General features: G+C 43.1%; 1 protein-coding gene across 3 annotated transcripts in view; it reads left to right on the plus strand.

Moving 5' to 3' along the window:
- Nucleotides 1-15,835, plus strand: part of LOC119399743 (neuropathy target esterase sws) — a 210,073-nt gene that overhangs the window by 188,654 nt on the left and 5,584 nt on the right. For all 3 annotated transcript variants that reach the window (XM_049417014.1, XM_049417015.1, XM_049417013.1), the window contains 3 exons: nucleotides 5,322-5,576; nucleotides 6,281-6,368; nucleotides 15,192-15,250. In XM_049417014.1, the coding sequence (XP_049272971.1) occupies nucleotides 5,322-5,576; nucleotides 6,281-6,368; nucleotides 15,192-15,250 (402 nt within the window). The remainder of the gene's footprint in view (nucleotides 1-5,321; nucleotides 5,577-6,280; nucleotides 6,369-15,191; nucleotides 15,251-15,835) is intronic.

Genomic DNA, 15,835 nt, shown 5'->3' on the forward strand with positions numbered 1-15,835 from the left:
TGTCGCGAAGAGGCTCTTGGCCACGCGCTCGCGTGGTTCGTAAACTCTTGTGGTTGACTGTACATGCTTAGCTTGTATTCCACTTACTGCGCACTGCAATAGCGCGACTGAATTAAGTATTCACTTCTTGTTCATCTGGATACCCCCCAGCAAAAACAAAGCCCATATTCCTGCACGATGACTTCCAATAGCACTTTGTGCACTGCGTGCTCAAATATTCATCCGCATTTCTTATTCAGTTCTCCACGAAACATAGGACAGTTGATAGGTTTACTGAGGAAAGCTACGTGGCTGACAGCCCTTTAGCGCTACGGAGACGTTTAACGCACACACGCTCGTTTTTATTCCAGTAAGAGTACACAAAGGTAACTGTACAGCACGGAACTTTCTTCGATTGATTACTTGCATGACAGTAATGGAACAAAGGCCCGATTATTTCACGGGACCAAAGTACGTTTTTCATGCGAATAATGTCCGCTGCCTTCCCTGAAATTATAACAACGCAACACAAACGCTCAAGATAATGTAAATAAAAAAAGATGTGGCTTCGCATGAAATTATGACATAAATGTGAAGTACGCCGTTTGGATTAATTTTGACTGTCAGGGCTTTTTAACGCCGACTATTTTTGTATAAATTTCGCCACAAGTTAAAATTGCGCAAGGCAACTTAGTTTTGCGATTTCCGTGGCATTCCATTTTCTGTTCTTTTTAGGGAACAGTTTCAAAGTGTCAAAGTGTCAGACATGACTTGACAGAAATATTTCTCTGTAGTGGGACCAGGATCGTACACAACTAAAGCTCGTCGCGTAACCTATGAACGACAGTCCTGAAGTTATACACCTAACCACAACGCGCAATTGCATGAGAGCCTTTTTTTTTACCACCGAGCCGCTAAAAGGCTATATTCACATTAGATTAAATACTTCTCATCTTTAGGACAATGCCAAGTGCACTTTGCAATGCGCTTGAACCACAGAGCGGCACCTACACTGATATAACTCTCGTGAATGGAGGGTGCGACGACCACACACAGCACTCTCGACAAGTGCACTCACTGATCTTATTACAGTACATATACTGCCGATCAAGGCCAAATGCTTCTTTACATCGTGTTAGGCATACGTACGTGCAGTTAAAGTTGCACTAACGCAACGGAACAAACCGCATTTTGAGGACCTGTATGACGTACGCGCACATGCAAACACAACGTGGCTACCAGATGACGCATGGAGCAATCCACACTAGGCGCGGTTCAGCCAGAAGTCGCCAGGCGGCGACTCTGCTTGATCTCGCGGCCATTAGCAAAGACCACAAAGTATCTGTGTATAGGCACTGCAACAACATGCTTTCTTCTGCAACATATTCATATTAGATAACTCATGAGATAACTTATGATGACAGCAAAGCAGTTGTGTCCTTGTTTGCGACATTTGTTATGTTTTATTGACAGCCACGACAACAGCTCTAATGCATGTAAATATTGAAGTCCCAAAGACTTATTGATGAATTGGAAGGTGCAGTATGCAGCCTCCTTAAGGCTTCCACTGACTGAATGCAAGTGGTCATGCAAATGTTGTAATGTAATGAAAGTACAGTGGATCTGCAGTATGGGGATGTGCTAGAAAAATATCTGCAAGTATTATGCAATTAACACTGATCACAGGATCAGTGGAGAAATCTGTGAAGATAGGTCTCGAGTAGGGTCTCAAAAGGTAACTTTTTTAAATGTTTGCAGATTACAGAGGTGGGCAGCTGTTCACATATTGCAGTGGATGTGGTTATTCACCATTGTTTTCGAGCTTTTGCATAATTGCCTACCACAAAGACAAATGCATGAAAGCAATTTGTAGAGGCAACATTCATAATCTGTGAAAGCTCGAAGTCTCTCAGCACACCTTCAGTCCCGTTACTCCTGTTAGTTGTTCCATTAGTACTCCCGTTAGTTGTTCTGTGCGCCTTAGTCTGTCCCTGTCTTCAAAAGTGCAACCTACCAGTTTGCCAGAAGCTTTCAAAACGCTAGGCTGGGAAAGATTAGGGAAAAGGTTGAACTGGAATAGCTCAGTGACGTATGATTTCCCAATGACACTAAAGGGCCCCTCACCAGGTTTGGGCATTGCAAACAAACAAGCATAGTGCTTAGATCAATCAGTGATGACCGTGTCTGTGAAATTCCACATGCCTAGCCTGTGTGGCGTGGAAACGGCATAATTTAGAACAGAAGGCTGTGTGTCCTCCCTCATTGAGGAGTTGCACTTGGAGAGAGAGTGTCTATGTAACAAGCGCACTTCTATGTAACAGGCACTCCTTGGAATGACCCGGACCATAGCCCATGAATTCAGTTGTTCGTACAATGCAGAGCCCACAGTACATGCACTGTAAAGCTAAATAGAATACAAAAAGACAAAAGATGACTGTGGGGCTTGTCACATGCACATGTTGCACTCCCTCAGGTCTGGTGTTTAGGAGTATGTAACAGTCGTGGATGCTAGCCAACGCAAAGGGAGATAGTGTATGCTTCGGCAGCAAAGCTCACCTTCTGGAGGCATGGTAACAATGCAGTTTAACTTATAACTTGTGTAATAATGAACCGATTTGAAAAATTATTTTGGTAGGACCTTCCCTAGACGGTACCTTACAAGAGGAGAACTTTTGTCGTCCTGTTCGTCTCTCTTCTGTGTGTGTTTTTTACTAGCAGCAGTATGTCATACAGGTACCTTACAACTTCCACCATGTAATCAAAATTTGCGACAAGGCCCGGTGAGTGGCCCTTAAGCAAGTCAAGAGGGCAGCCACGGAGGCTGGGGGGGGGCAAGGGAGCCCGGGCCCCCCCGAAATTCGTCCAGCTTTCTATGTTCCCGGGCAACTTTTTTTCCTTTTTGCCATGGAAAGACTTTCTTTTGAACAACTAGGCCATGGGCCCCCCCCTCCAAAAAGAAAATCCTGGCTACGTGCCTGCAAGAGGGGATCTTCAACATAACTGAACATGTATAAGCAATGTCTAAAAGTAATTATATTAATATGCAGAAACCTAAATGTTGAGAACAAGAGGCAGATAACAACAGCTTGTCATCTGGCCATAGGAAACGAGAAACAGCGAGAACAGTAGGACAACAGGATAGAGACTGACTAAGCATTCGCCTGTTTGTTTTGTTGTTCGCGTTGTTTCTTGTTTTCTGTGGTCATATACCAACCGGCCCAAATAAGCATTCTAGTATTGTCATATGGGATTCTGATCAGGAGAGATACAGGGTATGTCCGAAAAGTATTGTCAAATTTAAAAAAGATGTATTGATCAGATCAGTACAACACAAATACAGGTTTCAAAATAGGCTCCTCCTGCAACGATACATAGCTTCCAGTGAGATTTCCAGGCATCAAAGGCGTCACGGTAGGTCTCCTCCGGAATGTCCTTCAAAACCTTGGTGCGAGAGACTTTGTCATCTGTCCCGAAATGATGTGCTTTCATGGGAGGTTTCAAGCACGGAAACAAAAGGAAGTCTGGAAGAGCTATGTCAGTACTGTAGAGCAGCTGGGGAACCCTTGGCACCTTTTAATCGAGAAGGAAGCGGGTCAAGACAAAAGCAGTGTGGACTGGCGTGTTGTCATCGGTGATGGTGGTGGTGGTATCAACTTTTATTTGACTAAAAGTCATCTGTCTGGCGCCTCAGGGTGGCTCCACGTAGGAAGCGACGATGGCCAGCTGTTTCTTCCGGCCGGGAGTTCTGATAAGTTCATCCCATGTTAATTTTGAGGGAGCTGGTAGGAGCGATTTTGGAGAGGGAAACCCCCACATCCCCACAAGATGTGATATTGGGTAGCTAGTACATTTGGACTACAATTTCGACAGTTTGGTTCTAATTCTCCATTCGTGATAATTGCCAGTATATGGTTGTTGAAGGCAGTCCAGTGCGGGCTTCATCGCTGACCTCTTCACGACCTTGAAGAAGGCCTTATGCCACCGCTACACTAGACGTTACGACTCACAATTATCACCAAAGGTCTTTATCATAGGGAAAGTTTTCACTTCAGACTTGTCGAGTTTCACACAAAACTTGATGGCAATCCTTTGTTCCAATGAGCACTGCATTGTGGCTTGCACAGGAAATGAAAACAAGTTTCACGGAAAAGTCTCTCCTTACTCTCTAGATGGTAGCATATGACAGTGCGACTGCACGTGCGTAAGCTAACTCCCCCCTCCACCAGTATCAAGCAGTCCTAGCCTGTTGTGAAGTATAGATGCTTAACAATTTAATCATTGACATTACTTTTCGGACAAACCCTGTATATCTGTGAGAGAAGAAAGATAGTTTGGATTGCATTTGGCAGGCACTTTCAAGTTATATTGGAGCTTATTGATGTCTGTAAAAAATTTTTTCTTATTATGTTGTCTTACTGTCTTTGAGGCTGAAATGCAGGTGTTAACATGATAACTTCAAAGAGAGCTAAGGATTTCATGCAGCAAGTGTAGTCACTGTGTGGATTATAATTTTCCTCAAATGCAACGAATCTCTAAATATTCTTTTAATTTGGCCTGTTCAGAAAACACGCATCAAGTTGAGTGTGGCTTTGAGCATGTTGAGCAAGCTGCCTGATTAATTTGACTTCATGGAAATTGGTGGTGGTGATGGTCACATGGTATTACTAACTTCTGTCATGGGCATACCATTACTGGCCTGCATAAAGCTGATTGAATTGGGCACTCCATAGGATAGTATGGGAGAGAATGCAACAAAGGTGCTCCATGTTCTTAGTGAAGTATGGTTTTGGGATCAAGCACAGGCAGATAGTATTCTGGTTTGAATTGAGAGGAATAGAGATGTGCAGGCTATGTGATGTACAGTGAAGAATCTTTTGTAGCAGTAAATGGGTGCAAAAAAAAAAGGAAACAATCAGTAACACATTATTGAATGGAGGTGACATGGTTAGGAAATTTCTGCATAAGGAGTGTCCAGATAACTCAAGACGAAGGTAATCAGAGATCTCCTAGGGGATTTCAGACTTTACAGTTAACCAATTAGGCCAATAACGATGAAATTTAGCTTTACTGTGTTTCAAAATAAGGGTTTGATTAACAAATATATTGACTAGAGCTGTAAACATTGATGCTAATGCATTGCTTCAAACTTTGGCAAGGAGTGCATAGTAATTAACAAAGATAGTTGGTGCTGATGCATTTTTTGTGACATAATTACTAGCTCAAAAAACCTAACGGAAAAAAGGCTGTATCAGGACAGAGTGCCCAACCTTTTTTTGTTAGAGGTGGAGAGGTTACTTTTTGTGTTAATGCAAGTTTATGTGAAATATTGACTCTATCCCCAGATCCCAAGTCTGCCAGAGATCCAGTCACGCCTGGCATATGTGAGCTGTGTGCGGCAGCTAGAGGAGGTGAAAACCAGTGACTATTGCACGTATGTGCGGCCTCCCATTGATCGCTACAAGACACTCCAGTTTGGCTCCTTTGACGAAATCATGGAGGTTGGTTATGTTCATGGCCGCACCCTCTTCGCTGGCATGAAGGCTGGTCAGCGCACACTGCGCTCAGTCCTCAATCTGGATAAGGCCCGCTCTGTCCAGGCAAGTGTATATATTTATCGCTATTTTGATGCCAGGGTAAACAGGAGGCATGATTACTTTTATGTTGGTATACAGTGTGATCTAAGTGAAGCTGCAAAGTTGGCAGGATGACCTGGCAAAGTACACGGGTTCGATCCAGGCCATGGCGGTCTCTACTAGCAACCTTATCGGAGCAATTTTTTAACTATCGGGGCACTACAATTTTTTCTACAGCCCATAGCTCAATCATTTGTGCGATTGTTTGTGCGATTCGATTCGCACTCGCACTTCAATATTCGAATTCGCTTCGCACCCGAAATTTTGCTATTCGCACAGCTCTAATTTAAAGCAATACTTTAAAAGTTGGAAAATTAACAATAATTAACTAATTACCTGAGCTCACTTGAAAAAATACTCACAGTTGGTCAAAAGGAGAGCAAAAAATACCTATTTGCATTTCTGTTATGCACACATGGATTTTTTAAAGCTTAGCCCAAGTTATCTGAAAGACCCTGTACTATAGGTGTACTCATTTATAACCACTCTGTCTCTTTGTAATCACTTCAGCACTTAAGATTGTGTGTCAAAAAGCTAATTAACAAGCACTTTCTAGTTGATCACTTGTAGCTACTTGGATTTGCTCATGCGTTGCAGAAAGTGTGGAAAAGAATGGGCTGCTGAAGTTTTGCGTTATGCTTCATCGAAGGTGGGTTGTATCTGTGCAGGCTGGCAAAGAAGGGCGCCCTACAACGTTTACTGACCTGGCTGAGATGGTCTGCGCCATCAAGCAGCCCCAAAAGGGGAGATCTTCAGGTATGCTGCTGGCATTTGTCACACTAATGTATATCTGTAGCTGCCTTCATATGTTAGCTGTTTGACTAGGGTAGTAGGTATGCAGAAATGTTTTGAAGGGAAACAAATTTCTACCTTCAGGTGACTGCAGTTTTTGCCTAGCATTCTTTCTTTGCCTGCCCTACATGTGTCCAGTATTCATAAGACAGCAGGAAAATATTTTGTCATGGCAGGTTCTACTTGAAGCCAAACTCAATTATATACACACCTGCACGATACATCAGAATATACTTTTTATGTTGGGCATTTTAATGCATTTTAACTTGCATACAATGGTACATGACCTGGGATTGTAAAATTGTTATCATGTGTTTAGCATGATTCTCCGTTCACAGCTGGACACACTGTGATTTCATTTTAGTGGCAGGATTGTTTTCTTGCAACCCGATTTCGCTCTTTGTTTTGCATACTGCTCCTGCTTTCTTATAATCTGAAGAGAAATGCTGACAAATGTAAATATAATGGAAAAGGTACCGGGACACATTCCAAAGAATCTGCTTTATGTTATAGTATATAAGAAAACTGTTTCTGCACACTATGTTTAACAGCTATTTCAGCAGTTAAGAGTGCATTAAAATTTGCTGGTTGTGTCTGTCTGCACTGGCTGGCAAAATGTCATCATAAACTAGTGCACAGTTTTTTGGTCTCTACTTTACAACTAGATTGTTTTCGTATCAGGCAGTAAGCTTAAAAATGACAAGCATAATATTATCAGTGTCAGGTTGGTCATGGTCAAACTTTGCACTCTGGTGAAGGAATATGCACTAAGTGTTGGTCAGTTTTGAAATACCTTCATCCATTGTGTGAGCTCAGGCTCATTGTCTTAAACTGTAGTAACACTGTCTGAGCCTTTATGTAACTCTGATTCTGAAAAACTGGCAACTAGATAGTTCGAGAAATGACTAAGGGAGCAGAGCTGTGCACCTTTACAATGGTCCTGCATGCTTCACTGGTAGTGTGGTAATGAGCCATGCCATTCACAGCACTGCTTTTGCAGCAGTGATGCCTTGTGTTTGGTCTGTCTGGCTTTCTCATGCGTATAAATAATGTGTTATTAGCATTGACCTCTGTTTCAAAATGAATGATGTGCAAAGCGCTGACATATTTTCTCAAGTAGTCTGAAATAAGCTGCAGTGTTAAAAGCGGTAAATTGGTGTTAACTTTCTACTCATTCTACTCTAGAGGCTACCAGCGATTCGACATTACTTGAGCAAAGCAAGTATTTATATATTCCTGACTGTATAAAAGCATTCTGCCTGAAAAGAAGCCAAGAGTGTGGTGTTTTCGTGAAATATTTTCTTGCTCTATTTGAATTGTTCACACTCCACCTCAGTAGTTTCCTGCTGCACTGTGGAGATTACAGTGTTTGGAAGCTGGATTGGTGCAGTTATTGACCATGCACACAGCAGCACCACACACATGGAAATATTGAACAAGGAAAAGGGGAACTGATAGAGGGGCCCCATTATTGTTAAACGCAACCATATAAAGCCAGTAGATAATGAAGCCAAGCAGGGCATAGGGCTGTTATTTGTAGTTGCTTTTTTTTTTCATGTGCGGTAATTATGACATAATGAAAGGGGAAAGTGGACAAAAAAAAATTAAAAACTTGCCACCAGCAGCAGGTTGCGTTCCTTGCCTCTTGAGCATACGAGGGCGGTCCAATAAGTACTTAGCCTTCAAAAGAAAAACGAAAATTTTGGAATGGTGTCGATTTATTTCTCAACATAGTCCTCTTTCAACTCTATACACTTGACCCAGCGATCCTCCAACTTCTTGATCCCGTCAAAAAAAAAACGTTTTCTCCTGAGCTGCAAAGTAGGCTTCTGTGGCGGCGATAACTTCTTCATTCGACTCAAATTTTTGTCTTGCGAGTGAATTTTTCAAGTTGGGAAACAAGAAGAAATCACTCGGGGCCAAATCTGCAGAAGACGCTGGATGGGGCACCACTTCGTAGCCCAGTTAAACAAACTTGGCCGTGGCGACGACGCAGGTCTGAGCTGGCGCGTTGTCATGGTGGAAGAGAACCTTTTTCTTCACGAAATGTGGTCTTTTTCTCGCAATTCGGCGTCGAATCGGCCTGTAATTCGGCGTAGTGGGGTCCTGTCACCGTTTTGCCCTTCTTAAGGGGGGACACTGTACTTGAGAGAGAAATGCTAAATTTTTTCATGTATTTAAAAAGAAACTTAACAGTATGATTCAGTTTTTAATGCTGATTTTGAAAATGTAATTATTTTTTTCCTATGTCAATTAGTTTTTGAGATATCTTAAAATTAATTACCCATTGTTTCCAGGTACAGTACACAAAAAAAAATTATTAGAGAGCTACTATTGACACATGCCTAGATACTAATGAACATAAGGCACACAGGGGTAGGAATGCTTTTTTGATCTGATGATCTTTAGCTACGTTGTAGCACCTTGAATTTCAGTGTTGCAGACACACCCACTTTATGCTCCAATTTTGTGCAAAATATAAAATGTTTGAAGATATTATTCAAAAATTCACAACTACCCCTGTGTGCACTACAGATAGAGCTACATGTCACAACAAAAATGACAGTCCTAGCTGCTCTGAAGGCAGAGATATCTTTCTGGCAAGTTTGCAACCGCAGCAAAATTTGAATCCTGAGAAATCGTGAAAAAACACAACAAGTCCATTTTGGGCAAACTCTAGCATGGAATAGTCGTGTATTTACAATAATTTACAATTTCAGCATTCTCAGTAGGCACCAGGCAGGTAGTCCTTCTGCCTTGAGTCCCCTAAATGCCTTTTTTTCAACGCCCGCTGCATGTTTTCTGCAGAGGCACGCTTGCGAGCTGATGCTGTTGATCTGCGACGGTCTTTTTCTGCCATGCGTTTTTTAGCCGAGGGTCCAGGTCCAGACACATTCATTGTAGCGAAGATCTCATTCAGCGCTGTTTGCTGATTGCCAGTGGTCTTCATAGCGCGCGTGGCAAGAATGTTCACAACGAACGGGTTACACGTTTTTTCCGCTGTTCACGCGCGGCGAGCTTCACACCGGCGCGTTATCACCGCAGATCTCGCACGACGTAACAATCTTTACGGCGAGGCCGTATTCGCGCTCACCTATGCGCAGACACATCGCCGTCGCACCCTTTGCACTTCACGTTCGACTGCAGAGCGTTACGAGCGTCGAGGCTCACCAGAGCGAAGCGCGTCTCCATCACATCATCACATCCGAGCCAGCCGCGGCGGCGTCCGTGGCAGTGTCGTTTGCACAAGCGAGAAGACCCGATTTTCGCGTGGTGGCCGGCGTTGATGCTAGGTTCCGGAGTTTTGCTTCCGCGTCCTTCTCGATCTTCAACAAATCAGCGGGCTCCAACATGACGGTGTCGCGCCGAAACGTCTGTCGAACGTGGTCGCTGTCAGAGCCGCTTTCACCCGCTAGGCCTAACCCACAGTCAGCGTCTTCGGGGGCGCTTGGCACGGGAGGCAAACTACCGTCGACATCTTCTGAAGGTGATCAGCGCTTCTTTTGAGAGTTGTACACTTTCCGTTTCTTTGTCCGTCCACCGAATTTGTACTTCGTAGCGAACTTTGGCGTTGAGTTCGGCATGGTTGCGCGTTTCAGCCGCTTTGTCCGACGCGAACTCCCGCGGCCCGAGCAGACGACTGTGGAAATCTGCCAATGGCGTGCGCGCTCACTGTCACGTGCACTGGTAGACCAATAGGACCGCGCATCGGGACTAGCTTTTCGCGGGCTTTTTCTTAGTGGCCGCTTGGCGTATGCAGTAGTGGTGGCGCGAAAAATAAAAAAGAAACGCGGCTCTTTCGAACGGGACCAAGATGGCCGCGATCAGAGACGTAGAATGGCAGCTGCGCGTCCTGCAAGAAAGCCCATTTTTGCGCGTCCATCGAGAAATATTCGCGTCACATGCATGATATAAAACGCTACTGCGGCTAAAATATCAATCCAGGACGCGTGAAAATTTGCCAGATTATGCATCAGTCACTGCAAAATCCGAAAATAACATTTTCAAAAAACCGATTTTTTTCGCGATTTTTCGGTTTCTAAGACCCGTGTCCCCCCTTAAGGTAGTCGACGAAGATCACACCTTGAGGATACCAGAAAATAGTGGTCATCACCTTTCTGGCCTATGCGACACTCTTCGTCTTCTTCAGAGCACGTTCTTCGGGTGCAGTCCACTGTTTCGACTGTTCTTTGGTCTCTGGTGTGTACCAGTGGATCCATGTTTCGTCGACGGTCACAAAACGACGCAGGAACTCCTTCGGATTACGCTTAAACAGCTTCAAACACTGCTCTGAAGTGGTCTCACGGACGTGCTTGTTGTCCGGAGTGAGCAAACGCGGCACCCATCGCGCCGACAGCTTTCTCATGCCCAAAATTTCACGCAGGATATGACCCACGCGGTCTTCTGAGATGCCTACTGTCTTAGCTATCTCGCGCACCTTCAGTCGGCGGTCTGCCAATACGAGGTCGTGGATTTTTGCCATGTTATCGGCCGTGGTAGCCGTTTGCGGGGCCCCTGGGCGAGGCTCATCAAAAACAGACATGCGACCACGTTTAAACTCATTGAACCAATTTTTGACGGTTGCCATCGAAGGAGAAGACTCACCATAGACAGCATCCAGTCGCTCTTTGATTTCGCTGCGAGATTTCCCTTCCAAAAACAAGAATCGAATCACCGACCGATATTGCTCTTTTTCCATTTTTAACGGACACACGAAAATCACCTGCTTCCTCAAGCGGCCAAAACAAAACTGCGAGCCTGATTCGACTGGATCTTTGCATGTGTCCCTCTAAGAGAACGTACTCAACGTCTGTGTATGTCTCAACGAATGTACTCAACGTCAGTGTATGTGTACGTCACTGTATGTCGCGATAGCGTCGCGCTCTCGTGGTGAGGCTAAGTACTTATCGGACCGCCCTTGTATGAGAGCAGCACTGTCAAAATGGGTTTCAGAGTACTACTTCTTATTGCACACGAAAATGTATAATAATAAGGCGGCAGTTTAGTAGTTGGTTGCTGCTATGAGCAATCAGCCTTCTGATTCTGTCTGTGAGATCCTTGTGCCCCGGCTTAGGGTGACAGTAAGGAGTACTTTAACATAACTTTTAGGAATGTTGCTGTCATGTTCACAAGAAGCGTGGACATGCAGTCACTTCACACCGCTATTTGCCCATAGTGCCAGAGCTTGGAAACGTGGGAAGAATAACTAGGAAAAACATAGCGAACTGGGGAAAATAAATTAGACTTGTTTCTATATGTAAAATTTGGCAATTATACAATTAGTAATTAGTAATTTGGGTAGTTGATTTCAATAAGCAAGTAATCAGTGCTAACAGAAAAATTCACCAGTACACAAGACAGGGGCCAACTTAACAAAACACCATTGCTCCCATCTTTGTATCTCTTTGCCCCCGTTTTTAATTAGCTTTGCTCAAATTAGCCAAAACACACTGTAGCATAGTTTCTTTATTTGATTCCATTATTACTTTTTTACTCTGAACAAAATTTTTAAAGCCACATGAAAGCTGCATGAAGCATATAATTCACTTCGACCTGTTCAGGAGCATTACCTAGAGAGGCAGGTGGCACTTTTGCGACGAATTGAGGCCAACATCCATGTAGCAAACTGAAAAGATCTACTGATGAACTTTATAAGTATTAACTTTAGGGCAGGGGTTTGAAAACTGGATTTTGCAAAAGGCGTTTTAGGGTTCTACAAGTGGTCAGAACGAATCCGACCTGCTTCTGTTTTACCCCCATTGAGAGCCAATTTATTGATCTAGAGAAGAAAATTTTGCATTACATTTTGCATTTAATTAGAGATGGGCAAATAGCAAATTTGAGGTTCGAAGCGAATCCGAAGCAAATAGTGATTTGGTCAAATAATTTCGAATCGAATAGTTCGAATAGTATTTACTGCATATTATTAAGAAAAATGAGCATTTTTGTCATGACCCTTGCACAATATTTTTAAGAATTGGAACTAGGTGTGAACGAATGTCAATTTTTTGGTTTGAAATGAAGTGGAAGCAACCTTGAATGGTATCAAGATCTGAATAGCAGCAGGGTGCAAGTTAGAAGTGGTACAATATGTTACAATTTAAAAATTACTATACTTTGCGCATATAAGCCCATATAACACGCTTTTAAACTTTAAAAAATATGTACACTTAACCTTAAAGTGTGGCTTCGCGGCAGTGCAGATTTCTCCTGTAAAGGTGTTCTCACGGTACGGCAACCCAATGCTGCAGTGAAACCATCTTTACAGGGGGTTATGTGCGGTCAAACATCCATATACAGTAGAACCCCGCTGTTACGTTCCTCACTGCTGCGTTTTCCTGGCTGTTACGTCGTTTTCCGCCAGTCCCGGCATAGCTCCCATAGGATACAATGTATTGGGAACCCCGCTGTTACGTCGTAACTGGCGGACCGTTCCCGTATGATACGTCGCGAAGTGCGCTCGGAGCCGACCGAGTGACTACCGAAGAGAGTGGTCATTGGTGCATTTTCACGCAGCTTGGCCTAGTTTGACCGTAACATTAGCCGCATGAGAGGTGCAAGCAACAGGATCTTTCGACTGATGCAAACAAATGCATCGCCTTCGAGATTCGTACTGCAAAGATGGCGTCTATGACGTAATTGCTCGCAAAAGCAAGGCCTTCGAGACTGGCATTTACTCTTGACAAAAGCATAGCCTTTGAGATTTGTATTTTACAAACATGGCGTCTATGACGTAATTGCTTCCGAAAGCAAGGCCTTCGAGATGGGCAATCACTTCTGCCATCGCGTTGGCGTAGACTCATCATCATCGTTTTTTGTAGGAGGACGGGAGGAGTTCGAAACTTCGAGCTGGTTGGAGCTCGCATGGTCGTGCGGGCGGTTCGCGTTCGGACTCGCCGCGCTGGTCGTGATTGCGTGTGCTTAGTTCTTTCATGCCTGCAGCTGTTGGTGTTAAAAAAATCACACACGTTGATTACATTTCTGTAGATGAGGCCGTCCCCAGCTCCGCGTTTCTATCCATCGACTAGATCGTGGCTGAGCGCGCCAATTTTCGTGCTGCTCGTAAGCATTGAAATAAAATTCTGTACCACTAAATATTTTGTCGTTTTTCCTGTTTTTCGGCTCTTGCGTTTCCCGTCTCTTACGTTTATTTTCTACGGTCCCTTCAAAAGCGTATCAGCGGGGTTCTACTGTATTCGTTCATTTCGAATACTTCGAAATTTCGAATAATATAAATTTGTATCGAAGCGAATTCGAATAGATGTAATATTTGTTCGAATATTCGAAACGCCCGAATATTCGCCCATCCCTACATTTAATGAAACCATAGCACACTGCATCTGCACTTGGGGAATATGCAAGCAGTGAGACCCACACAGTGGCAGCACTAAAGAGGAAATGGCTTTTCTTATATTAGTAAATTACCTTTTCACAATACCAAACACCACTCTTGCCATGAGGCAGTGCTTGGCAAGCCAGAAGGCGTGAAAAAAAGAAACAAAACATGCAAAGATGCAGCTTTAAGGCTCCCACACTAACTCACTAAGATGTCACAGATTTTGATGTCGACTGCTAGGCCTACATAATTTGTAATCGGTAAAAATGAATTACATCGTGTTCTAAGGGAGCTAAAGACTGAACAATGCAAGCTACAGGAAATTTAAAGCCAGTGTAACCAAGATATGAAAAAAAAAAAGACTGAAATCCATACGATGTTATACTGTTATTCAGGTGCTGGTATATGGGTGCGAAATTTAAAAATGTCACTTTGGCCTTTGTTCTCTCTTGGTAACATTAATCGTTATAGAGTTCTCAAAGGATTATTTGTCATAAATTCGCTTAGTGTATCACTTTAATGTCCCTTTAATTATGAATAATAGATGTCACCAAAGTAATGTGACAAAGCTGACAACCATACATGTTTAATTAAAAGTATTTCGAAATGCTTCGTATGATGTCACAGGTACCCATTATAGATACACAATAGACAATCTCAGATTATGTCAATCTCGGATCTTTTTTTTTTTACATTGCAATTCCTTTGCATCGTGACCCATTGCTGGATCATACATATAGAATGCATTAGGACCCACCAGTCAGCCGCTGTCCTTTGTAGCTTTCTCAAGCTCTAGAGAGATGAGAGATATGACACCATGATGTGTACAACCAGAAGCAAATCAGAAGCAACAGGAATTTCTCCACTCCATCAATCTTTCACAATCTTGCGCTCAAAGGAAAGCCCTATTCAGCCACAGGCACCCCAATAACACCCCTTCACTTAAGTGTTATCTGCACCACTGTGAACATAATAAAAATATGGGAAAACATCTTGGAAGAGTAGCTTCAAGCAACGTTCACCTTTGCATCAGGCCAAATTGGTTCCATGTTGCTTCTATCGAGCTTAGCAGCAATTCTTTTTCTAGCTTAATGTGGGAAACATGGATTTTAGCAAGTTGTTTAAAGGGCCCTTTACCAGGTTTGGATATTGCAAACAAACAAGCGTGGTGCATAGATCACTCAGTAGCTCCATTTAACAAATTTTGCGTTAAACATTGTCCCTTCCTATACTGTCACTACTATTAGTATCTTTTAGTTTAATTTATAATTTCACTGCTGTTGGCATTTAACCTCTATTTGTGCCGTTTGTTAGTAAGCTTTCTAATCATGGGTACATTTCTAACTTTGTGTGACTCAAAATATTTGCTGCAGATTAGCAGCTTCACTTCTTTGCTTCGTCATAGTAAGCTGGTGGAAATGAAACATTTTGAACTCAAATGTATTTTCCAGTGTCCGACGATGATGAATATGAATGCAGTGAACAAGATTTTGTGACGGACACAGAAAAGGCAAGTTACTTTCTCTTAACATTTGTTCTTTTTTTTCTACCTTGGGCTAGTGGTAAATGAAAATAAAACAAGCCAAAAAGTTTCATTATTTTTAGCTGTTTTTGGGGGGGCATTCAGCATTTTTACTCCGATGGGTGTAATGATGCACGGTTATTGTAGCCACCACACTTTGCAGTGCAGGAAAGCAGTTAACTATGTCCATTCATTTCATTGAATGTAGCAGTGACGTGTGTCCTTAAGTGTTTTCAAATGTTTGTCATATAGAAATATGTTACTGGATCTGTGGTGCGATCTTGTACGCGTTCTAAAATGGAACGGAGGCGGTCCGTTCTATCGAGCTGCACGCGATTGATCAATGTGAGCCCTGACGTTACTTCACGGCTCACATTGACCAATCGCGTGCGGCTTGTTAGAACGGCCCCCTCCGTTCCATTTTAGAACGCATACAACATTGCGCCACTGAACTACCTCTATTCAATCTTTTGCTGCAAGAAGCCTAAGCCAGAAGCAAAATGGAGACTTAGACCAGGCAAAGCATGCAGAGTCACTTGCAGTGTTCACCATTGCATAAGGCATCATGAAAAT

Source organism: Rhipicephalus sanguineus, chromosome 1 (genome assembly GCF_013339695.2).
Source record: "Rhipicephalus sanguineus isolate Rsan-2018 chromosome 1, BIME_Rsan_1.4, whole genome shotgun sequence".
NCBI classification, from domain to species: Eukaryota; Metazoa; Arthropoda; class Arachnida; order Ixodida; family Ixodidae; genus Rhipicephalus; species Rhipicephalus sanguineus.